At 41.5% G+C, this 24814-nt stretch overlaps 1 protein-coding gene across 13 annotated transcripts in view; it reads right to left on the bottom strand.

The window, feature by feature from the left end:
- NFIB (nuclear factor I B) overlaps positions 1–24814 on the bottom strand; it is a 266491-nt gene that overhangs the window by 159102 nt on the left and 82575 nt on the right. For 8 of the 13 annotated variants that reach the window (XM_032097262.1, XM_032097270.1, XM_032097264.1 and 5 more), the window contains exon 2: positions 3215–3746. In XM_032097262.1, coding sequence (XP_031953153.1) covers positions 3215–3746 — 532 coding nt within the window. Of the gene's footprint in view, positions 1–3214; positions 3747–4143; positions 4242–9900; positions 10254–24814 lie in introns of those variants that run through there. The other 5 variants (XM_032097265.1, XM_032097267.1, XM_032097273.1 and 2 more) reach the window with 4 other exon arrangements.

The raw sequence follows: 24814 nt of genomic DNA, 5'->3' as shown, positions 1-24814 counted from the left end.
ATGGACTGAAATGCATTTCATACCAAAAGATAGATGCTCTCTGATGCTGACAGGAAAAAAAAAAGGGGGCAATTCTGTCAATAGAAACAATGTTCATACCATTTTCAAGTTTGGGCTTTATAAAAGATCTGTGTGGGACACACACACGCCCCTGATACCCACAACAAGCAGAGCCCCTTGGAAGCCTGTTATGATTAAGAATTATTTTGAAGTTAAACATTGATCACAGTGTATACTTCACAGTTTCTTCTTCCATTTCAGTCAAAGGAGCAGCATTGCAACCTATGTCAATCCTCTTTTCTTTTTTTTCTTTTATTTAAGAGGATAGCAGGAAGAGAATAGAGGGGGAAAAGGATGCTGAATTTTGAGATGAGCAAAAAGTAGAATCTGAGGAAGTTCATCAATGATAGAACTTCATAGATCAGTCCTTATTTCTTCTTTCAAGGCAGACATGGAAGTAGAAGCTCTTTTTGTTAAGAACTGAAAAGATTATTGACACTTCTAGATCTGGAAATTGTCAATATATTGTAAGATTACTCTGCACTGCAATGCGGATGCCAACCAACAAATCACAGACATCCTAGGCTAAACAAAGAAGGTCTGATGCCAATCCTGGTGCCACTGGCAACCATCACTGGCACTCAAACTATCCTTCCTCCTCTTTTTTCCCCCTAATCTTCTATTTTAAAGCAACAAAAAAAGCAAACTACTTGGCCCCCGTATTCATTTTATGTGCTAATTCCTTGTTCATATTTAGTCCAGGGATTGAATTGTCTCTATGCTTCCAGTTAGTTTTTACACGATGCTATTAGGCGTGTTTATATGTTTGGAAAGATAAATAAAAAGCAAAACACCATATGTATAATGCAGCATTTTGGTTGACTTCGTGCGTATCTTTCACAAAGCCTGGCACTCTTAATCAAGTGCACTACAAAGTGCCACAATCAACCTGCTTTCAATGAGTATGGAGAATCAAAGTTTGATAAAATGGAAAAAAAATACATAGACAACTTAATATGACTTCTTTGAGAAGAGAGACAACAGATGTTAATGGAAGACTTACTGTAAAGCAGCAAGACAGATACAAAATAGGTGCAGTTCGCAATAAACAAAAGGGTCTTCTATGAGTTACTTGGTATACAGAAATTATCCAGCTTCATATTCAGTATATTCTCAAAGTAGCATTGTGTAACTTTGAAAGTTATAATATTACAGCATGCTTAACTTACTAATTTCCAGTTAGACAATAGTGTTTTAAATAAACTTATATTCTCAATACATTTAAATCAACAAAATCAGCTATGCCCTGCAATTCCTTCTCCCACTTCAAGTTACTGGCTTTCAACAACTTATAAGTCAACAGTGTGTTAACAGTACTCTGACCCCAGTTTCTTTGGCTCAAGTGCTACTTAAACTGTTTTGCCTCCCTTTGTAGTTTTGACTTCTAGGGACAGGTAAATCCACAGAATTAATCAGTAAGCTATGACTTACGCTACATGAATTCAAAATATAATTTGAATTTTTTTCCACAAAAGGAGTTTAAAGGTGAGAATTATTTGTAGTTAAGCTATTTTGTTTAATGTTGTCAAAGAAATCTTTCTTCCTATATTATTTGGGATCAGATTTACCAGACTCTGCAGCTACTTAAAGTCACTGTAAAATATCCAAATGTGTCTAATGCTGTGGAGAGACAAAAAACACAAAAAATACTAGTGGGGGGGGAAAAAAACACTTTTTTTTTCATGACAAATAATCAACAAAGAAGAACCTGATATATACATTCATAAAAACAGTTCTTCACTTGCATGAGCAAATGCTAAAAGGGAAATTCACTTAAAACAAAAATATTGCATTGTGTATGTCTTCTCTTAAAGAATGAGTATACACCAAATGAAGACATGCAATTTTACTTTTTTGTTACTAACAAAATCAATTCAATTTGTTCTCTTGTTAAATCCCATAGTTATTTATCAAGCATCAGATAACTGCCTGCCATCTGCCCTTCTGCAGGCCATTTCTACCTACCACCAGGCCAAGTTGTGAAATGGCCCACCATCTGCAGATGGTCAAACTTTCCCTAGTTGAGATGTGCAGCTAAAATGAAATGTATTATTACTGCTGATCAGTCAGCATTACAAAGACATTTAGAAGATGGTATCATTACCAGAAAGAACCAAAATTACTCTAACAGAGAAAAAGTATTTCAGAAGACCTAGTATTGGAGAAAAAAAAAAACCAAAACAAAACACCTCTTTTTTCTACTTACAGCCATTTACAATTTTAGGGAACCTGCCAATGGGTATTGTTATTGAATATGCAATATATGCAACAGGGCTAGTAGGTTTTTTCCCTGATACATGATTATCAGAAGCCCTGTTTTTATTTGCATTCTGTAAAACTAAGTTTAGGAAGTTTAGCTCTTTTTCCATAGAGCTCCTACAATTTTCCACATTTCAATTACCTGCCAAATAAAAGTATATGAGTATGATTATGAAAATATGCTCTTCATAAAAATTTCTCAAAATATTTTGAGCTGGATCTTTGCTTTAAAGCTCAGATAGGTAAGATGAGCTATTGATGTAAAATATGAATAAAACATTAGATAATGCAATTCTGATTCTATTTGGCTTTACAAGAAACATAGCCATGTATTTCGAAGATTCTACTTTATAGGTATGAGAAAGTCTACAATTGCTCTTCAGTGTAATAGCAGATTCATCAATTTAAGGATGACTTCTTGATTATTTGTGACTACAAAGGCAATAATAAATATTTGTTGTATTTATTGTGACTGTGCAATTGCACATACCTCCATCTGTTATTAATAGTACTGGGGTGGGGGGTTGTTTTATTTTTTTTAAAAGCACAACTTGAAAACAAGAATGTTTTCTGAAGTCACAACTAAGTATTGCCACTTTTTCATAAAAAATGGAAGGCAACTTCAGTGGAACAAAAGTACTGCCGTGGTATGTGTCTCTCTCTCTTGAAAGAGGCACGTATGTCAAATATGCGTGTCATTTACACAGGTCTGCAGGAATATGTGTGTATTTAAGTATATAGGTATACATGCTGATTTACAAATGGGTATGTAGCCACATTACATCTATAGACCACAGAACAGTGTTTCAGTGGAAGCCAGCCAACAGGGGAAACAGGGCTATTTGGAATCAGAGTTTGACACACTAACATAGAAACATGACAATCTGCTTCCTACCTTGCTCCTGCACGTAGTATGCCAAAAACAAATCAAGCTCCTTGACTGATACTGTTATGTGATGTGGCTGGACGCAAAGTGCTGGATTTGTGCAATGTGGGGATTTCATGAGACGTTCTCCATCCGTACTTTCCAAGGGGATGCCTTTGAACAGGATCACCATGACTAGATCCAGACGCCAGACTTTGTCAGCCTGTCGCAGGCAATCGATTCTCCTAATCTTGCCCTTCTGGTCAGGATTGGACAACACACAGCATGGGTGCTTCTTCCCAGTAACCGTGAGCACAAAATCCTCCCGGAACTCTTGGCGAATATCTTTGCGCAGCTTGGCCAGGAGCCTGGATGCCCACTTCTGTTTAATTTCAGGCTTTTCACTAAGTAGCTCATCCTTGACTGCTCTTTCCTCATCCTTTGACATTCGTTTCTCATGTTTTTTAAAGTACTTGCGTTTTCGAGCCTGAAGATTGAACCAAGTATAGGCAATTGCACGGACATGTGGAAGAAGTGCCTCAATGAATGGGTGAAATTCATCCTGTGGAAAGAAGTGAAGGAAAAAAAAGAAGAAGAGAACAAGAATACTCAAAGTCAGCAAGTTCTCATAACCAAAGCAGTATCAAGAAACGTTTCTGAAAATCTTTAAGTGAAATACAAGACGAAGAGAATAAACACTTTAAATTTACGCAAATTTCTGCATAACACCTTTAATGAAATTATTACTGTTGTCAGGCAGTAGACAAAAAGTGCATAGAGAATCACATTTTTCCCGTGTTTCATTCTTTGAAAGAACCGTGTGAAGATTTTATTTTGTACTCCTCCCCTCACTTCATCCCACAACGCTGCAGAGAAAACATAATTTAAGAGATGCTACCAAGATGTTTTCTTCCTAACATTTAAATATTTGAGTGAACAGATAACATCAAGAAAAGTACCATTGCACAAAGAGGACACTATACGGTTTTAAAAAATCTGAGCAGAAATGTTCGGAAGGCTGAGGCAAATGCCACAGTTCATTTCTCTTCTCTGTGGCACAGAAACACAAAGCATATACATGCTCAGTGTAATGCCACACAGTTCCCGCTTTTGGAGCATGCTCTCAGCAAGAGACTGCTGGTGGCACAAAGAGCATGCGCCATTAAACTTGATCCATTTTCTTATCAAACGTCCAACATTCCAGCACTGAAACAGCACCATTCCAGTGGTGGTAACTAGAGAAACCAGTATACAGTACGGAAAAGCAGGCGAAAGACACGACATGTCATATACAAATCCTGAACAGAAGCTTCTGTACTTTCAGCTCTTCTGGCTTCCCTCCCACCACCCCCCAAACTCTGTAAAATTAAAAGTTTATGAAGGTGAGAACAAAAATTTCATTTATGTCCTTCCAGCAGCTCCACTGAGGGTTTTGAAGCCCCACAGAGTCAGTTAATTTGTTAACTGATCACATGAGTGTGGCAATTATTCTAAACCCCTTAAAAATCAATCTGAGGTGTACAATGAAAAATGGCAACTTGGCACAAACTTTGCATTCTTTGTGTTTCTGCATGCTGTGGCAAAGAGACATTATGAGTCCACCACTGGTCCAATGCTGCTTTTGTGAAATCCATGCAATTTATTTACAGTTTCAAAATATCCCTTTCTGTCATTTGGCTTCACCTGCAAGTTCTTATCTTCTGCCTAGCAGCCATATGGATTGCATTGAGGGGGTAATGCTTAGTTGTTGTCTACAAGCACATCCTATAGCAATTAAATTAATTTCATTTGTCTGCTTAAAGTACCATCCTACACATAACTGTTAATATCTAAATAGACCTTCCTCAAAAACTTATTTTCAGTGAAAAAATCTGCTGTTTAAAACACTGCAATCTGCTTATCAAGCTTTACTATATTTTGGGTTGAAAGGGAGACCTTAGGGGAGGTATCTTTCCTCCTGTGTGCAGGCATATTTCATTTTAAATACCAGATTGCTCATCATACTTAGTGGCACAGTGCAATCAAACTAAAACTGAACCTTTTTTATGCAATTATATTCAAGAATACAATTAACAAACTACTATTTTAGTTACACTGCTAGACAAGGAATGAATTATGTTTAATCAATAGGCTGATTAACTCCATTAGGTAAAAATGATGAAAGTAGAACTAATGGTCTCAATTATAGAGTGCAGACTGCCACTGCAGAAGCTTCAGGCAAAGAATTCCATGTTTAAATCTTTGAATTTCAAACAAACTTCAACATTTCCTGAATGTTAAAAATCCCACTAGATCTAGTTACCTTACTTCCCTAACCATCCTTAAATCAAATTGAAAGCAACAGAAAAGTTACAAACAGTTTGCCTATCACATTGTCTTCACAGGAAAAAAAAAATAAGCAAAGGGGGGAAAAAAGGGAAAAAAAAGCAGAGTGGCAATATAGGAAGATACTTGAGGACATAAACGATTTCGCTACAGTATGATGCTGGAAAAAGACCTACAAAGGCAACAATTAAACTGATTAGTAGTTTCCAGCACAGATTTGAACAATTCTGATACTATACTGGCACATAAAACTAGGCCGTGGAAAGAGTTAAACCACAATCTGTTCTTTGTGTGGGAAGGCAGTACTGCTCTGAGCAACCACAGCCCATGATAAGACTTCCCTATCTTCATACGCTTTCTGATGCCATGCTTTTTTCCCTCTCAATTATAACTACTAAAGAAAGTTTATTCTTTCTCCTACAGAAATCATTTTAATTGAAGTATTCAAATAAATATATTTTTTTTTAATTAATGGGAGGATAAAGGCTGTACACGGTTAAATCCTCACAATTCATTTTAGGTTGAATAAAACATTTACTACAGATTCTGAAAATTCTAACATCTGGGGCTAAAGGTGGGGTGATGGCAGGTGGCTGAAGAGCTTTAGGAGAAATTAATTTTTGCCTCAATACAATGATTTCCCCTACATCTAAACAGACTTTGGCATTTATAACTTAAAATGGCATTAAAATAAACATGGACATATTTTACACTAGAAGAATACTGCACATCTAGTTTTAATTTTGAAGAAAAGCATCATAAACTATTTCAGAATGACTATGTCTCGAGGTAATGGGTATAGTATTAGCAATAATAACCTATAGTATTTTATATCTATGAAAATTTTATAGAGAATTTCACTGTTTAAATTCCATTCTGTAGCAGTTGAATGTTTCCTTTTCAAAAAGAGGGGAAAAAAAACCCAGAAACATACACACCAAAAACTCCAACCTTTAAAAAACTGTATTAAGGTTTTTCTTTCACAGCATTATTAAGTCCTAAAGATATAAATACAGCTGAAAAGTGTGAAGGATAAACACAGCAAAGAACATCCTGTTTGAAAGCAATTTTATCAGATTTTTTGAGCTATTCATTGTGCACCTGGAGTATTTTCAAATGAAAATACTACTGGACATGGAGAAGTGCCCATAAAAATGATCCTAAATGGACATTTGCAATTAATCACACACATTCTCCACCAAATCTCCTAGAAAGGTATCTACAGAATTTTACTTTTCCCCCTTAATATTCACATAGACAATAGTGCATTATTTTTTGGTTTTATGTGGCACTTATCCATGTGTCACAGTTGCTCTTGCAATGAAGTGATTTATGAAGGTAAGATTTTCAAATGTCATATCAAATAGGTCAGGTGAACCTTGTGTACTGGAAATTTAAATAAAATGGAAGTTACTAAACAACATCTATGTAGCTTGTAAATAAAGGAAAAATAACAGTCATCTAATGACGATAGATAGGCCAGGTTTTCTATATGGAAAAGATAAAGAGAATATGCAGTGCCCTTCTTCTATCTCCCACTTTTAAACTTTGTATCAGCCCATGAAAGTTCAAACTGGGGACTGTATAAGAAATACACCGGGCAGAAGTATAGAAATTTTATACAGAAAACTTCATCTACTCAATTTCCCTGCATAAATTTTCTCATGCCTAGTGAAACAACATATAAGAGCAAAAGAAAATACAACATATTGTGGGTTTTTGGACTACTGTAACATAAAAATAAACGATGGAAAAAATATCACAAGAGAGGAGGCACTAAAAGGCATGCAGTAACTACATCCTATTCATGCCTCAGCAAGACAGATAAATGCAGTCTCCACTCATTCCAAAACACAGAGAAAGATGTATATGGGAAAGACAGAAAGGGAGCCCCCAAAATTAAATTGCATTTGGTAAGCTTTCTTTGTCCTTGGATTAATTTTCACCCACAAAACTTTTATTGTAAGTGTAATGGGTAATACTCAAATTGCTAAGGATTGTCTTAAAGCTGTACTTTGGATTTTAGACTTGTTTCTAAAACGTGCTTCAGCGCTCTCTCGGCACAAACTGAACTACCACTTTCTTAAGTAGCTCCATCCAAACAGGTGTTCTGTGTTTACTTTTACCAAAATATTTTCTTCTGAATATATATTACCACAGTCAATGTGCATTGCAAGAGTCCTAGAGACAGAGAACACAATAGAGAGAACAATTTTGTCAGTAATACTTTAATGCGATTGCTACTCTAAGTGAGATGAATCAATCTTTTGCCTTAAACAAATAAAGAATGCAAGGTATAGGATCTCATTGCTGGTGTAATTTTAATTTTTAATTTATGTAGAGAAAAAATTATTTATAAACCATTCGTATCATTCCAAGTAGGTAGGTAGTAAAAGATTTCAAACTAAAATCAATCCGCTGCAACTACGTTCCATGCATGTATCACTAAATGGGAACCGTCTCTGCACAGCACATGGTAGAGCATGATTGTAAAATATTATGGAGAAGGTATCAATGCACAAAAGCCAGGAACTGCTTTCTTGAATTAATGGCAGGAGAAGTACATTGTAGTGGGTTCGTATACACCTGAGTGCAGTATTTTAAAGAATGAGGAAATCTATTACATCAGTGAGTCCAAACAGCAAATATATGAAAGAAAATCATTTGAGCAGGAAACAAGATAATAAATTACCACTCTAAAAGAGGTGGTTGTGAAAATCTTTGTCTCAAATGCAAAAACTGCTTTCTTAAGTTGTACTCTCACATTTATATTCTGATGCAGAGGTCTTATTGCCTGTCAATAATTTCACACACTGGACAGCCTACACAGAATTAATTTTTCTAACCACAGATTCCACAGTAAGTAATTATTTCTATGTGTGTACCTGCAAGCATGTGTGTATCTGTTACGCAAAACACCTCGTATGTTTCTCTTTTGCAGAAGAAATATCTCAATAACACTTTTTTCCAGCTTTCTTCCACTGCAGCTCACGTTTACTTACTGAAAATATCCATATCTAAGTCAATCACACTTAGATGCCAAACAAAATATAAACAATAAAAAATGTGTCAGCCAAAAAACTACAGGACTGCATCCAATCACTGAATAAGCCTTATCATTGTTTCCATCTTCAATCACAATTTATGAATACTTTACTCCTTTTGAATTACAATGGTTTGTAACTGGGGAATAACTTAAATCATATTTATTTATTCACGGTGCAACTGTAAGTGCATCGCTGGCCTCTCTATAGCAGCCTTGCAGCAGACGTTACTTTCGCACATTTTCTGCTTCTTTAGCTATTTGTTGCACCAATGTGGAAGCATGCAGTTATCGCTTAATCAGTTTACATCACATCCTCCTAAGACAGACTTTCACGAAAGCTGAAAACTGTCCCCGGGCTTTGCAGACCGGGTTTACCGTCCGAAACAAGCTCCGGTGCCCCGACGCTCGCTCGCCGATACCGTACGCCGGGCGAGGACGCTTCAGGGGCACCCGGAGAACTTCCCAAAGCTGCTCCCGAAACCCTTCAGGGTTCAAAATGTGCGTTTTGCCGCAGCGGGAACCCCCGCTCGGACTGCCCCCGCGCTCTGCGCCACGCCGTCCTCGCCCCCCGCCCTCCGCTCCCCGCTCCGCGGCCCCGCATCGCTCCGCGCCGACCGCCGCTCCCCTCCCGCCGTCCCGGTGACAGCCGCCGCTCGGGATCGAAAAGCGGCCGCGAGTGCGGTTGTAAAAAAAGGCTCGGTCTTTCCCCGTGCTGGGGAGAGTGCATGCTCCTCCGCCAGCACCACAATTTAGTGGGGAGGGGGAAAACGCCGTGCCCTAGTATAACAGAACGAGAAAACACTGCACAGCTTGGTCATCCCCGCTCACATCTCCCTCATTGTTGGCAGCCTGCATATTATTAATTAAGCATAAGACGGGATTACTTCGCACCGGCGAGCGGTCGTGTTTTGTCAAAAAAAGCACTTTTCCTTTCAAACCCTTTCATTAGGCTGTATGTAAACAGGCGAGCTGAAAAGAGTGCAAGTCGTTTGATTCCAATCAAATCAATACTTCTCAAACCTGTTTTTTTAGCTTAATTATGCTCATTTCCAGTTTGTTAACCTTTGACTTCTTATGCACCAACAATTAACAGTATTTGTCTACGGCTGACACTTTGAATGGATCTCCCCAAAACAATGGCCTGGTACAGTTTATTCTCTAATATTGCCTCCTGAGAGAGGAGTTTGGATCTGACAAGCAGTTACAACTGTGCTTTAACCCGTTACAACTACCAGCAATGACTCATTAACAACTCACATACATATAAATATTAAAAAAAAAAAAAAAATTCCAACACGTGAAAATAAATAAATTAACAAATAAATTAAATAAAAAACGTCTATACCTGAGTGAGACAGATTGGAGAATACATCATGACTTCGCTTTGAGAACACGCTGCCCGGAGAGCCCCTAAGAAAAGCCTCAAAAAGGAATAATTTCATCTATTCATTTTACAGTCATCTGAGACTCAAGGAAGATGAAATCAATCAGGACGGGGCTCTGCTCTGGATCACCACAACTTCACAACAAACCCCAGTCCTCCTTAAATAGCCAAAGATTCAAGTTCACTCCGTGTGCTAGATTTCCCGGGGTGAAATCCAATCTACACTTTTAACCCTCTTGTAGTCGGCGGCGCAGGAGTCTTGCTTTTGCTGCTGCTGCTGCTGCTGGTTGTTTTGCAGATGAGGGGGGAAGGACTCGGGGGGGTGGGGGGTGGGCGGGAGGATTTTTTTGTTTGGCTTTTTTTTTTATCCTTCTTTCTTTTTTCTTTCTTTTTCTTTTTCTTTTTTTTTTTTTTTTTTTTTTTGGGGGGGGGGGGGGATTTGTTTTTTCTTTTTTCAGAAGTTGGTGGTGCTGCCGTGATAACACGACACTGTCACCACGCTTTCGAAAGTTCAAGGTTACAGCCCGGAGCGGAGCAAGAGGCTCCCGGGCAGCGATGGCAGGCGAAACTTCGCCGGGCGGTCGGGACCGTGCCGCGGGGGCGCGCCGAGACGGGGGCGCGCTCCGGCGGGCAGAGCGGGCGGCGCGGCCTGCGGGCTCCTCCGGCAGCTTCTGCTCGCCCGCCCTCCCTCGCTCTGCGGGCAATGGTGAGAGACTGCTTTCCAAACGGCCACCGTAATAAAAATGATCTCCTGAAAATTCAAACGATAAATCTCTCCCTGGCGCTCCCACCCGATTTGCTCTCAACGTGTCCGTGAGCGTCCCCCCCCCCCACCTCCACCCCTCCCCTGACTCTGCAAAACTTGGAAGTTGAAAAATTCACCGGTTACACCCTGTGGACCCTATTCCAGCTCTCTCCCCAAATGAGATTTAAGTATTTTTTTTTTAATTATTTAATTACACCATCACCGCTTACACTCCTCCTCCAGCAAACACATTCCTTCTCCACCAGATCCCTTTCCTCTGCCCTCCCTCTGCATTCATTACCACCGAACGCTGCAGAAGGAACGAGCACGTTTCGCAAACATCCCTCCCTCATTTCCCCGTTCTTCTGGTGGGAGAAAGTTGCGGGGGCGAAGGGGGAGGGGGGGGGTGGGGGGGTGAGACTGCCATCTGCGAGGGGCTTCTTTTTCTTCTTTCGGGGTACGACTTTGCCAGTTGCGGCGGGGCTCAGGCGCCCCCGCTTTCCCCCACCCTCCGCGGGGGACACGGGGGAGGGCACCCCGCTCCGCCGCCCTCCCAAACGGAGGAAGCCTGTCCCGCACCGCCGGTGACTGATGTCCCCGCCCTCGCAGGCTGCGGCCGGGGGCGGCGAAGGGGTCCCGGCTCCCGGGAGGTAACAGGGCGCGGGGTCTGGTTTAATTCTCCCGGGGCAGCTTTAACCAGGGGAGCCGGGAAAGGGCGGGGTTTGGGGGGAAACAGCGAAACTTATTTCTGCTGCTGTGAGGCGCGCTGCGACTCCGTGCCCAGCTCACGGAGGCGTCCGGTGTGTGCGGCCCCAGCCCCAGCACCGCCGCTGCGGGCAGGGACGGCCGAGCGCCACCGGCGCTCCCTCCCGCTGCCCTTGCGCAGCCCCCGGCGGCGTCCCGGAGGGACCGCTGACTTCCTCCGTGCCCAAAGTGAGAGTTTATTCACGTCAGGCATTTCACAACGACACATCAAGGAAAGTAAGCAGGTTCAAGTCAACCATGAAATGGTCACTTTTTAACCCCGTCCTGTCCTCATTAGGGAAATGCTCAAACACAGCCCATTTTCAAAGAAAGTTCTTAATGAGGGGAGCTTGCCAAGGCTACCAGCTGCAATTCCCATAAATTTACAAACCAAAAGAAGCAGAGTGATCGGTGCGGGGGGGGAAAGACCCCATACAAGACAGGTAATGTCAAAGGAAACAGCAACAGCCCAATGCAGTAACCCTTGCAGAGTCCATGCCACATCCCCACAGCTCGGTTTCTGGCTACTCTTGCCCCTTTCCCTCAGATTTGCAGGGTTCAAACAACAGACATTCATCCTCTCTTCTACAGACTATCCTGATAAGTGACAAGTTAAAGATATACATTTAGGCTAGAAGGGATTACACAAACTCGGGGTTAACCGTAATTAGCAACAATTATTTTTATATCTGGTGTAAAATACCCCCAAATCCTAGCGGTTTTTCCCCTACCCAGACAGTACAAAAAGCTGATAATGCCAGATTTAAATTGTGGAGTATCCCTTCAAATAAGTATTCTATTTAACTGGAGTTAATTTACCATAAAAGACATTCCTCTCGGCACAAATGCACTGATGTCCTTGAACACACCTCTTTGAGTGCTTGAACTCTTACACAGCAAGCCATTATTGTGGACCTGATTTAAAACGACAGTAACTATCCTCTATCCCCTTTATCACTCTCATCCCTCCATAACGATCAGGACAATCTAACCAAACCCCTAACACCACATCAGCAAGGCTGCCCCTGGGAGCTGCATAGATGTGAGAAGTCTCCCATTTCCCAGGCAGGACTTGCAGAAGGCCCCACTCCCTCCCATGATCTGGCCAAAGGATTGCTTTGCGCTAGAGTCCTGTGCACTAAAAGCAAGAACTGCCTGGCAAAGTCTGGCAAGCACGAAGAAACAAATGGAGCGAGGTAAGGACAGAGAGAAACCAGTCACTTTCTGTAGCCTTTGCTGCTGCGAGGGATGTGGAGTCAGTATGAGATTGTGTTTGCATTCCCACAAGAGCTGGCTGAGGGTGGGTTTGCATCCCTAGCCAGAGTGCAGAAGGTGGGAGACAAGCACAGACAGCCCTGCAGCATGTGCCAGTATCCCCCAGAATAGCACTGCTGCGGACCAGGCAAAGCCAGATACCCCCACCCCAGAGCCAGTCTGCTGGCCAGGATTGAACAGGCCTCTCATATGGAAGCATCTTCGGGAAAATGGAACTGCCCAGACAGCATGGCTCAGGCAGCATTTTGTCTTCTGAATGATCAAGAATGGCAGGAATGGTACAGGTTGCCATGGGTTTACCCGTGGGTTTGACCCAAAGGCCCCCAGTACGTGACAGAAAGCAGGCTGAACTGGGCACCCAAACACATGTTTCAGCTCTGTTTCTCCTAGTTAATCCCAACGGGAACCCATAAAGGACGAGGGCTTTGTCCTGGGAAAACTCTCCTCAGAAACACATGTGCGTGCATGCCTACGCCCCCCATCTTCCTCCATCCCACTCCAACCCCTCGGCTCCTTTCACAGAAAAGCGAGCTAAAGATTCTTTCCAAAATGGGTAAAAACCTACATTAAAACCATAACAAAATGCAAGTCTATCACTTACACTTGCTGCAGAGGTGTTTTAAAAAGGGTATTTAGTAACTGGGTTAGCCTGGAGAAATACAGCATTAATGCAACAAGGACAGCAGCCACAGTGGCTGGGCCTTCGCATGCAGGGAGACCTTGAGAGAAAGTGGTTCAACTGCTTTCCAGTTTTTGCTTGCATTAATTCCTCATGGCCCCAAAGACCCTTCTCTCCTTCCTCACATACTAAAAACCCTGTTAATGCTGCAAGTTCTCTACCCTTGAAGCTCCAGGCTGGAGGACAATTGTTTTTTGTCCTCACTGCCAGAGCTATGCCAACCGCATGCTGTATGTGGAAGTTCAACTAGCATTTCAATGTGGGCTATTAAGAAAATAAAAGTCACTGTCTGACCTTCCCCGCGAGACACACTGAGAGCTGTTCTCTAACACTAAATCCTAACCCATTGACTTCACAGAGCCAGGCTGGCCCTGAGGGATCCTGCTCTCAGGTGGGATTCAGTATGAGCGCTGATAACACCGCTTGGCCACACACACAGCTGGGCAAAGGCACATGGGTGCTAGAAACCTCCATGTGACAAAAATGTACATTTAGAAAGAAAAGGCAGTTTTCACATCAGTAAGTGGCAGATATCAAAGCTGCGTGTGAGTGATCCTCATCCTGAGTCTGCACTCTCCAGACTGGGGAGCTGCTCCCATGCTCCTCCTGCCTCCCATTTAACTCTGGCAGGGTGGTCAGGATGGGAGGACATCTACTGCATGATCTGAGATGCTCATGTCACAGGAAAGAACCACAAAGGCTTTTAGACACCATCGGCAGATGGGCTCACTCTCCTCCACCCATCCTAGCTCCCCAGGGCAGTTTTCTGCCAGCGGTGCAGACCCTCATATGCCAGACTTGCACAGAAAGCATGTATTTTCCCCCTCTCCCTCACAAACCATGCCCACAAATTTCACCAGATGCTGCAAAGTTGCACTGCCCTCAGGTTTCAGAGATAACAACATTTAAAAGTGGAAAGGCCATTTAGACCATATATCCCACCTAGAGCAGAATTTCTGGTGCCCTTTGGCTGGACAACTGCTCAACTTTTTCAAGTTTTGGAGAACAAGACTATTATTAATGGAGCAAAAGGAAAGGAATTACTAATGTTGAAGTGTGAAGCCTAAGATTATCTCAGAACACAAGTGAGCAGTTTGGTCAAATGTCTAAACATACACAAACTGAACTTGTAAGAAATCAAGTTTTCATGAATATTCCAGTTTTCTCTTTATAAAAGTCAGAAAGAACAGATTCTGGCATATGGCATTTCATCTAAAGTACGAAATAGTTGAGAACGAGCACCAAAACTCTTATGTAAGAGGGTTCTTACATATAAGAGGGTTCTCTGTGATCCAACATGGAAGTTTTACATCTAGTTTAGTACTACCATTAGCTCCTTTTTTTACACTTTGTTAGAAAATTAACACACATGTCCATTCGATAAACAATTACTTAAGTACATATATAAATATTGAGTAGCACAAATAGAGTATAGTTTATGTCACTTATGAGCAACAAATAGTCTACACCATATTATATATTATATTATATTATATTATATTATATTATATTATATTATATTATATATATTATATTATACTGTTACCTAATGGTGATTCTATCTGTAGGAGTCGTCATGGTGCCGTGCAAGACTTCTTGTACAAGCATATTAGCCTACAAAGCAAAGCTTTGCGTCTTTGGCATAACCAGAGCCTTGGACAGTTTTCTTATGTGCAAGAATACTGTCTGTGCATGGAGACATATATGTATATATAAACACATGTATATGCACAGACATTCAGGAAAAAAACAACTAGTTAAATAAGCAAACTGATAATATATTGGTTTCTGGGGCCTTGATATGTTTCACATGAGATTGAATTTTAAGTTATTTATGACTTAAAATGTAAACAGCAATCAGTACAACTTCTAAGTCAGTAGAACAATAAAATCATGTCATAATAATTACTAGCACTTTTTACTGGGTTTTGGGTGATAGGAAGAAGCACACACTGTATAGAAACTGTTTACATGTATGATCAATAGAAAGTGTGCACATGTACAATCAAAAGAAAAGAAACACACTACTTACTCTAAACAGAGACACACATACATATGATGGGTGTGTGCACTTGACCCCTGTCCACGTATGGTTTGATGTGGACTATAATACTTGAGCTTTCCACAGCTCCCAGACCAGCAAATAAAAACATCAAACCTCAAGTGAAAAGCTGTAAACCACAGCATTTTGGGTTACACAACTGTGCCGTTTTTGTCCTCACTGCATCCGTCACATCCTCAGCCTTACAGAGGCACGAAACCCTTTTTCACCAATACAGTAAATTCCTTAAAAATTCACACATGCTAATTTCAAATGCCCTGGACATTACCAGCAATGACAACACCACAAATAAAATTCCAACACATTTCTTTTCTGGCAGTTTATATCACTTGCCAGATTTTGAGAATATTGGGATAGAGGTGGGGGTGGGGGCAGCGTCTAGAAGCTGGATGTAAATGTCTGCCTAAATTAGAATTATAAAAGTGCTTGATCTTTTTCTTGTGATTCAACATTAAAATTGTAAGCATTGCAGCTCAAAACCGCTTCAGAGAATGTTATGAGTTAATCCTGTGTGTTTTGGCGCCTTTTCCCTGCCAGCTACTGTACTTTAGAGAAAAAAAAAAAAAAAAAGCTGGAGATCTTGTCTGTCCCATCACAAGTTCAATGGCAGCACTTTCCAGCAGCGGGAGGAGAAGATGGCTATGTTTGCAGAACTAATAATAATTCAGATCACGCCACATCGGCATCTTGTGTCAGAGTCGAAACTGGCTTCCCCGCCCCCTTCAACCTGAGAGCTGCCAAGTCCTCACACACTCCGCATTCAACCACAACTTAATGGATGGGATGTTGTGCATTAAAATGTGGCCCAGACACACAGGGGAAGAGAGGACAAGAGGGAAAGCAGACAGACACACACGCACACACACATACAAACAGACACGCAAGAGAAAGGAATGAATTAAAATACACACACAGGTCCTACAATAAAACGGCAGTGAAAAAGCGGGGGGGGGGAAGAAACAAAAAGAAACCGTCTAGAGTAACTTTAAAAAACAAGCCAGAAATGCCACCCTAACACTGCATCCTGCTATATAGCATGAAAGAGACCAGCACAAGTCTCCAGACAATTTATGGAGCAGACGATACACAGCACCAATGCCATTTCCTCCACACGATACATTCAAATTGCAGTCCATTAACTACAAAAACCACTAAAACAGCCAGAGAGAAAATATTATATTAAAATGTGAGTAAGGAAGCAATTTCTACAGCAACAAGAAAGAGGTGGAAAGTTCTGTCTGTTAGGTATCAATAAAGTAGCATTTGCATTAATCCTTTCCAGCATTTAACTGATAGTTGTCTGCCAGAGAAAAAGGGGGAGAGGGGAACACTTGAAGCAGGAGATGTGCCAAGTTCAGCACTTTTGGATGCAAACTCCCATCAACTGATTTCTGGCATAAAAGTATGATCCATATACAAAATCTGCCAAAAAAAAAAAAAAAAAAGCCAAATACAAACAATCCACCACTTAAATCTTATCCTGTAAAGAAGAAGTAGTATCAGCATTTAACAACAGGGTATAACATCCACTTTGAAACCACAGAGACACAATCTCAGCCTGGAGGAATTACAAAACAAGAGTCAATTGAGTTTAAAAAAAAATATATATGTAAAAATATAAATCACTTAAGCACCATGTACCATTATGGTGTACTTCATTAAATGAACGAGATCTTGAAATCTGCAACACACCACTGGGCCTTTCGCTTCACATTTCCCAGGATGCATATCAATTTTCTCAAGGGCTCAGTGTGTTGGGGTCTTTTTGTTGTTCTTGGTTTTTTGAGTATATTTTTAATCTCCTGAAACGGCCTTCTACCTTTTATATTGGTTTGGGATGTCTGGGGGGCTTTTGTTTTGTTTGCTGTTGCTGGTTTGGGCTGGTTTGGGGCGACTTTTTTGGGGGGAGCGGGGGGGTGTTATTATTATAGTTGCTGTTGCTATTTTTATTATTATTATTATTATTTACTCAGGTAAATTTGAATTTATTTTGTTGCCAGCTTTTTGTCTGACACCGAACGGGATGAAAATTCTTGGAGTGGGCGAGGGAAAAGGCGTTGAAGTCACAGCCTGTGGGCAGAGCGCTCCTCCTCCTCCTCCTCCTCTCTTTCCCAGTCTCCTTTCCTCTTTTGAGCTGCCAGGCTGGAGAACACGTTTCAGTGGCGTCTGACTTGAACTCGGGCCAAGAATTCCTTTTCCACCCCCTCCCCCCGCCCCGCAAATTTTAAACTCTTATATATCCACACACGTATAGATGCGTATGTTTACGGCAGGGACGTCCCTGCCCGCCTTCCTCCTCTGCCTCCGCCTGCGGGCGCCGGGCCGCCCCAGCCTCCTTCCAGCTTCGGCCACGGGCTGCTCGGCCACGGGCTGCTCCTCCTCCTCCATCTCTCCCTCCATCTCTCCCGCTGCTCCGCCGCCGGCCCGCGGGAAGCGCGGCTCTCCGCTTCCGCCTGGCGGCTGCCGCACGCAGCGGGGCCGCCGCGGGCTTCTGCGCATTAAGGACGAGCAATTCCTCAGTTTAGCCCTCTCAGGCCACGCTAGGCGAGGATGGTTCTTCGCACTTGTTTTTTCTGAAAGGCTTTTGCACACAGGTTATGTAATTTCATGGTTTCAGATGCCACCTTTTATAAGCTGTCGCATCATACTGCTCGCTGCCTGCAGGATTAACTCCGCTCCAGAGGAATTGTTAGCTGGTCCAAACCCGAAGGCCGTAAGGCAATCTCGCAGAGGAAGGATTTCACATCTAAAACTTCCTACACAATTAAGGCACTTACAATGAAATAAATAAAACTGCATGAGGTAAAAGTGTGTGAAGAGTTTTAATCAATCAGATAACAAATACATTCCTTCCTGTTAAAAATTGGCAAGTGCAAACTGTAAAGAATCTTCATAATTACTTGGAGACCATTGCTAGGAGTATGGGAGATTCTCAGGAAGTTAATTTTCTTTTGTCTGATTTGAGAAAAACAGCTTAAGCTTCTAAAAATGCAGTCTACTCTTATAATGAAGCAGAAATTGCCATGAAATAGGGAAAAAAAAATGAAATATAAGTTTCAGACTTCAGACAAATCACTCTAGAGTTTTGCTTTATTTTTTAGAGTTTTCTTTACTTTTATGATCCTTTTATAAAGAAGTAAAACCTAAAAAAATTGAATTATGAATTTGACTATTCACTGAGAACGGGAAATGATTGTTCGTGCTATGTGTGGCAGATTTTGAAAACTTTACACCAGCCAGCCAATCAAGTGGAGAGCAGACCCTTTTCTGTGCCAAAAGGAACCTGCAGGTGTTGATTTTTTAATTTTAAATGTTTTCCCCTTTTCTATAGAATGAAAGTTTTATTTTTGAAAGTTGCACACTATTAACAATTTGCGTTAGTCAACAATTCTCAACAGAATTTTTGCAAGAACTTTGGCAATATTTCATTTAGATTTTGAGGCCTTTTTTTTGCTCCTTAGTTTTGACTTTGGTCTTGCTGTTGTGATTGCTGACAAAGATTCAATTTCTGGTAGACAGTCCCACTACTCACTGCAGCTTTCTCTGTTTTGTTGGTTGGTTGGCTGTTTTTGTTGAGTCTGTATATTTACTAAGCCTAACTTTGCATGTGCTTTAGCAAACAATTGCTAAATTGATTTATATTATATCAAATGACAGCAATAATGGTGTCAGGAAAGAAATAAGTATTTCAGTCCTTTAGAAAGAAAAATTGTGTTGCACAAAGCTGTCATACTTAATCTAGGTTTAGTTTAAACCTAGATGGTCATAAGCAAATTTCGTGGACATATTTTTAAGTCCAAAAACTGTGTTATGTGTCATTTCCATAGCTTTCGATTTCTGAGTTCTATAGCACTAACATGTGTTGATTTTGGCTTTCTTTTCCATAAATGTAATCAAAGGCTCATGTATTTTGTAATAGGCTGACCTTAATTCCTGTTGATTCTGGATTTTTTTTCTGAGGTTGTAATATCAATATGCTTGATACTTTTTAACATTCAGAATGGATAAAACAGGAAGACTGTAAATAGTTTTCTTCCATGGATAATTGTTACCAAGTCAGTTACTCATCCATGTATGAGTGGATAGCAATCTGAAGAAAGATAGACTCACTTGCAGAATTTCCACTAAAACAAATAACAAAGAATTATTTGACATATTTATAACAGAATTTGTGAGAAATATCAAATGTTTCAAGACATGTTATTTTTGAAGATGCTGATGTAAATTTACTTTATTAAAATCTCTGTATTTCCAAGGTTTGCTTACTAACTGACAGGACAGGAAAATTAAATAAGTGAAAGGGGACCTCATACATCAGTGGTTCAAGAGTCAAGTCTGTGAAGTAATGCAGTCATGGGATAGACCGAGCAGACAAGGATCACATTAAGCAACAATGCGGTTGGCAGGGTCTCAGTACAGTTTGACTGTGTGCATGAGGGGCACAGCCATTCCTATTCATAACAGGGCAACTGAGAAAACCACATAGCTTTGGATAAATACATCATTTTGCGCGTGTGAAAAAATACTCTTACCCCACCAGCTTTCAAGTAGGAGCTTCCCACTTTTTGCAGAAAGGCCACTGTAGTAAAAAGTTGCTGCTTCCTATTCCTGAAGCCTATTCCATTCAGGTTTGTCTGAGCAGGACACCATGAAAACTCCACGATTTGCACATGTGCGCAACACTTGCTCATTACTTCTGGAAGTTCATACTTTTGCCATGCTGCTCTTTACAGGACCCCAGCCCCGCCGAGCCTCCCGCACAGTCTCCTAGCAACTAGGAGAATTACAGCTCTCACTTTGACACTGGTGAAATCATTCCTTCTGCTGCTTCCCCCAGGCAAGCACTCTGCAGTCCAGGGTGAAATGCACTGGGCAGAAAGATGGGGAGTACTGGTCAGAAGGCTTGCAGAGGCTGATGTCAGTAATTCTCTGTGTTGCCAAGCAAAGCCTGGAGTTCCCACCCGCTGCAGCAGGGTCAATTTCCAGTTGTTTCCAGCCCTGCTCTGGCATATTAGGTAGGGGAGAATTCAAGCAGATTTCATCAAATTATTTCCAAAATTCTGTGACTTCAGCAAGCAGTATCAAAGTCGTTACAGTAAACCAGATTTTTCATTTTGGATAATAAATCAAGACAGGAAAGGAACTATGGCATATACAGTTTTAGTCAGCAGCAGGTCTCCCTTTCCTTGTCCAGGAAAGCAACTGTAGAATCCTGATACACAACATCTCTTCTTGCCCAGTTAATAGTCTCATACTGTGTATTTGTATTTTTTTAGACCTCCTCTTCTATTAAAATATGGCAGAAACATTATCACAACATCACCACTCAACCGTATCATCATGTCATCACCAAAACAAATTAAAAGATTAGGAAATAAGTGAAACAGTGAAAGGTAGAAAATCTTGTATATGTTCCATAAAAGAGCCTTCAGCTCTTCAACTTTACTTAATGATAGAGGAAAGTGTAATTTCTTTCCCCACACCCTTGTTTCTCTCAATCCACGGGATTGCTAAGGAACTGTAACATTGTTGGTTTTTAATAGGGAAAAAAAAAGAAAAGCTGAGGCTTAATGGCAGCATTTAAATGGCATACAGAGCCCTTTGAGTTCACACCTCATTAAGGTGAACAGGAAGAGAAGGGGTGCACATCTTTGTTGTTACTTTTGCCTTGCAGCATTTTCAGCCAAGCTATGTGAACAGACCAGCAACATATTAACTAATTTTGTAGCAGCTGTACTTTTGTAGCAGGTTTGTTTTGTTTGGGTTTGGGGGTTTTTTTAAGTTTAAAAATTTCAGAACATTGTGAAATGGAGCCAGGGCAGGCCCTTGAAGGATAATTATTTTGGCTTCCTATTTTTTGCAAGCCAATCTACCAGATCCAATTCTCCTTCCTTATCCAGTTGAGGGGTTTCTTTGGACTAAACTTCACATGCCCTTCACATTCTGAGATGTGTTCCATAGCATCAAAAGTGACTTGGCACAATATTTCTTGCCCTGGGCACAAGCATGCTTATCTGAGATGGCCAAACACAGGTACATTTGTAAGTTGTCTGTTACATACTCCTGTAACAGACTGTACATTGCAATTGCATAGGTGATCGGATTTGGCCCTAGAATAGGTTTGGCACTGGGATCTCTCAGCAAATTTGCTGACAACAGCAAGCTGTGTGGTAAGGTCGACACGCTGAAAGGCAGGGATGCCATCCAGAGGGACCTTGACAAGCTTGAGAGGCCGGTATGTGCAAACATCATGAAGCTCAGCAAGGCCAAGTACAAGGTCCTGCATCTGGAGTTGGAGCAATCCCAAGTGCAAATACAGTCTGGGCAGAGAATGGATTGAAAGCAGCCCTGGGGAGAAAGACTCGGGGGTGTTCATGGACAAGAAGGTCAACATGACCCAGCAATGTGCGCTTGCAGTCCAGAGAGCCAACCACATCCTCAGCTGCATCCAAAGCAGTGTGGCCAACAGGTCAAGGGAGGTGAATCTGCCTCTCTACTGTTCATGTCAGACCCCACCCAGAGTGCTGCATTCGGCTCTGGGGTCAACATAGCAAGGACATGGACCTGTTGGAATGAGTACAGAGTCACTAAGTTGATCACTGGACTGGAGCATCTGTCCTGTGAGGACAGGCTGAGAGTTGGAGCTGTTCAGCCTGGTGAAGAGAGAGTTTCAGGGAGACTTAAGAGCACCTTCCAGTACATAAACAGTGCCACAAGAAAGCTGGAGAGAGACTTTTCACGAGGGCGCGTAGTGATAAGACAGGAGTGAATGGCCTTAAGCTGAAGGAGAGTAGGTTTAGGTTAGATAATAGGAAGAAATTCTTTACTATAAAGGTGGTGAGGCACGAGCATATGTTGCCCAGAGAGGCTGTGGGCTCCCCATTCCTAGAGCAGGCTGAATGGGGCTCTGAGCAGCCTGGTCAAGTGGGAAGTTCCCTGCCCATGGCAGGGGGATTGGAATGACATGATCTTTAAGGTCCCTTCCAACTTAAACCATTATATAATTCTAGGATTTCTGACCATGTCTTCCAAGTCTTTTAGCACTTATCAGCTTGAGAGCATGATTCAAAAGAGTCAGAGGAAAAACTCCTGTAAAAAAGTTCTTTTAGCCTGCTAACCCAGCTTCTCACTTCCATTTCTCTCCTTTTCTGTTACATCAGACTGAACGTGGATCAACAACTCCCAAATATGGCTTTACTGTTATCATAGCAGGAGAGATTAGGGAAGGTAGTAAAGGTTATTTTCATGCAAACCTGACTTTGCACTTTTACACTGGCATCTCCAGGACGATGGAAGGAGAGCTTATTTCTACTGATGGATCCTCATGTGACGTCCAGCAGACACTGACACTTAGTGCATGCCACAGTCATTGTGGGTTGTCCTGTTGGCACACCAGCATGACAATTTGTGCAAAAGAAATCTATTCTTTCAGCATATAGTCGGGATATTCAACACTTCCGCATGGAAAAGAAATATGCATGAGGATCAATCATAAACTTTTCCTGCCCCCATCTCCAGGACTACCCAGCAGGGCAGATGTTTTTGTCCAAGCTGAATGATTTTGACAGCTGGTGGCTTTTTCATCCTGACTTCCACAGGTCTGTGTCATTTTGGTGTCATCAAGGCAGCTGAAGATCCTGGGGTAGAGAAGATTTTTACACGATTGATGATTTTGTTTCTCTTGCTGGTGTGCTTAAGTTAATAGATAAGGTCTAAAAGAATGGACTTCACAAACTTCTCTGCAGACAGGGTTAATACTGTGGACATACGGCACTTTACCAATCCCATAGAACACCCAACCATCTCAGCCTGAAAGACAACACAGGTTTCTGTCATCCACGGAGCAGAAAGATGACCAGAATGCTGCTGTCCCAGAGATGACATTCACCATTTTGAATAGCAGGGATCTTACTCCCTCATGAGAATATATATATTGAAAAAATGTGTATGTCATTTTAAGAAACACCTCTTGCCCTCTTCATGTATCCAGCAGAAGATTCTCAGCTGGTCGAGAGTGGTAAAGTGTGAACTCAGCAGGCTAAAGAAAATCAGTATGTCCTTCTTACTGATTAATTTCTGAATAAAAGCATGGCCAGTGCCATTTCTACTCCTGCCTTCTACAGTGTCCTGCACAATATCTCTAAGGAAGAGGCCCTCCAAGGCTCTCCAACAGTTTTCAAGGCACTGCAGACCTGAGACAGGTGGCTAGCTAGTGTGCTTCCCATCAGTGGGGAAGGGTCCAGTAAGCAGCAAAAGAACAAAATGAAAGCATTCTCTTTGGTGTTTCGTAATATGCAAGACAAAATTTCATGCTATGGCAACAAAATGGGACATGGCACTCTTCTCCAGCACCCACGGATATGTTTTCCATGGTTTTTTTGACTATCAGGCAACTGAATATGTTAGAGTCTTCCTAATTCATTCTTCCCTGCGGCACATTCACAAGACTGGGAATACCTATGAAGATTATCTAATGTATTTATTAAATAATTTTTAAAACATTAAAAAATATATTACAAATAATCTGTTATATAAGCACTTTTAGAATCATCACAGGCATTTCAGCTGCTTATAATAATGATTTTTAAAGATGCAGATTGGCAGTGCCAGTAAGTACTGGCAGTACAGTCACGCTGTTGGTTGAGAATGATTTCTGAAGGATACTATTTCCCTTTGACCACACACCAATGCACTCTGTGGGAACCGAGTGAATGGTGAGCAGTACCTACTTCCAGTCCTGGAAAAACTGAAAATCTTGTACTCTGTGGTGACAGCACTAGTTGTGTGAGAAGACAGTGTACAGGAGCAGGCACCAGTGAAATATTTGGGCTGATTATGTTCCAGGAGTGGGAACCCTTGCCTTGGAAACCATGGGACGAGTCACTGCTACTTTTTCTCTTCTGTCTTGCTGTAGGCTCTTCTAGTCCTGGTCAGAAGGGTCACTTTACCCTCTTCCTTTCCCTTAGCTTCTTTTTTCTTTTGTTAGGCATTGCTCTTCCTCACTTCATGGCTTAAGTGTTCATCCACCTAATGTCCAGAGTTGATGCATACTTCATGCCCATATGAGCTCCTTCTATACTCTGTTGATTCTGCTTTGCTTATTGATGCACTCCAAGAGGAGGAAGATTTCTTCAGAAAAAATTATGAGCATATCTCTTGTCCTCAATTCAAAGAAAAGAAGACTATCTCCTTTACATTCTATGACCCGGCAAGACCACAGACCTCCTCCTTTATGCCTGCATTTTGGCCCATATATCGTCTGCTAGCAACCAGGTTCCCAGTTCATTAGTGCATTATGGGGGGGACTTCAGGTTAGTTTCTTAATTGACTGGAAAGACAAGTCAGGGAAAATGGACTAGACAGTCATTCC

The sequence above is a fragment of the Corvus moneduloides genome, chromosome Z (genome assembly GCF_009650955.1).
Source record: "Corvus moneduloides isolate bCorMon1 chromosome Z, bCorMon1.pri, whole genome shotgun sequence".
NCBI lineage: Eukaryota > Metazoa > Chordata > Aves > Passeriformes > Corvidae > Corvus > Corvus moneduloides.
This window is presented reverse-complemented; position numbering and strand designations above follow the sequence as displayed.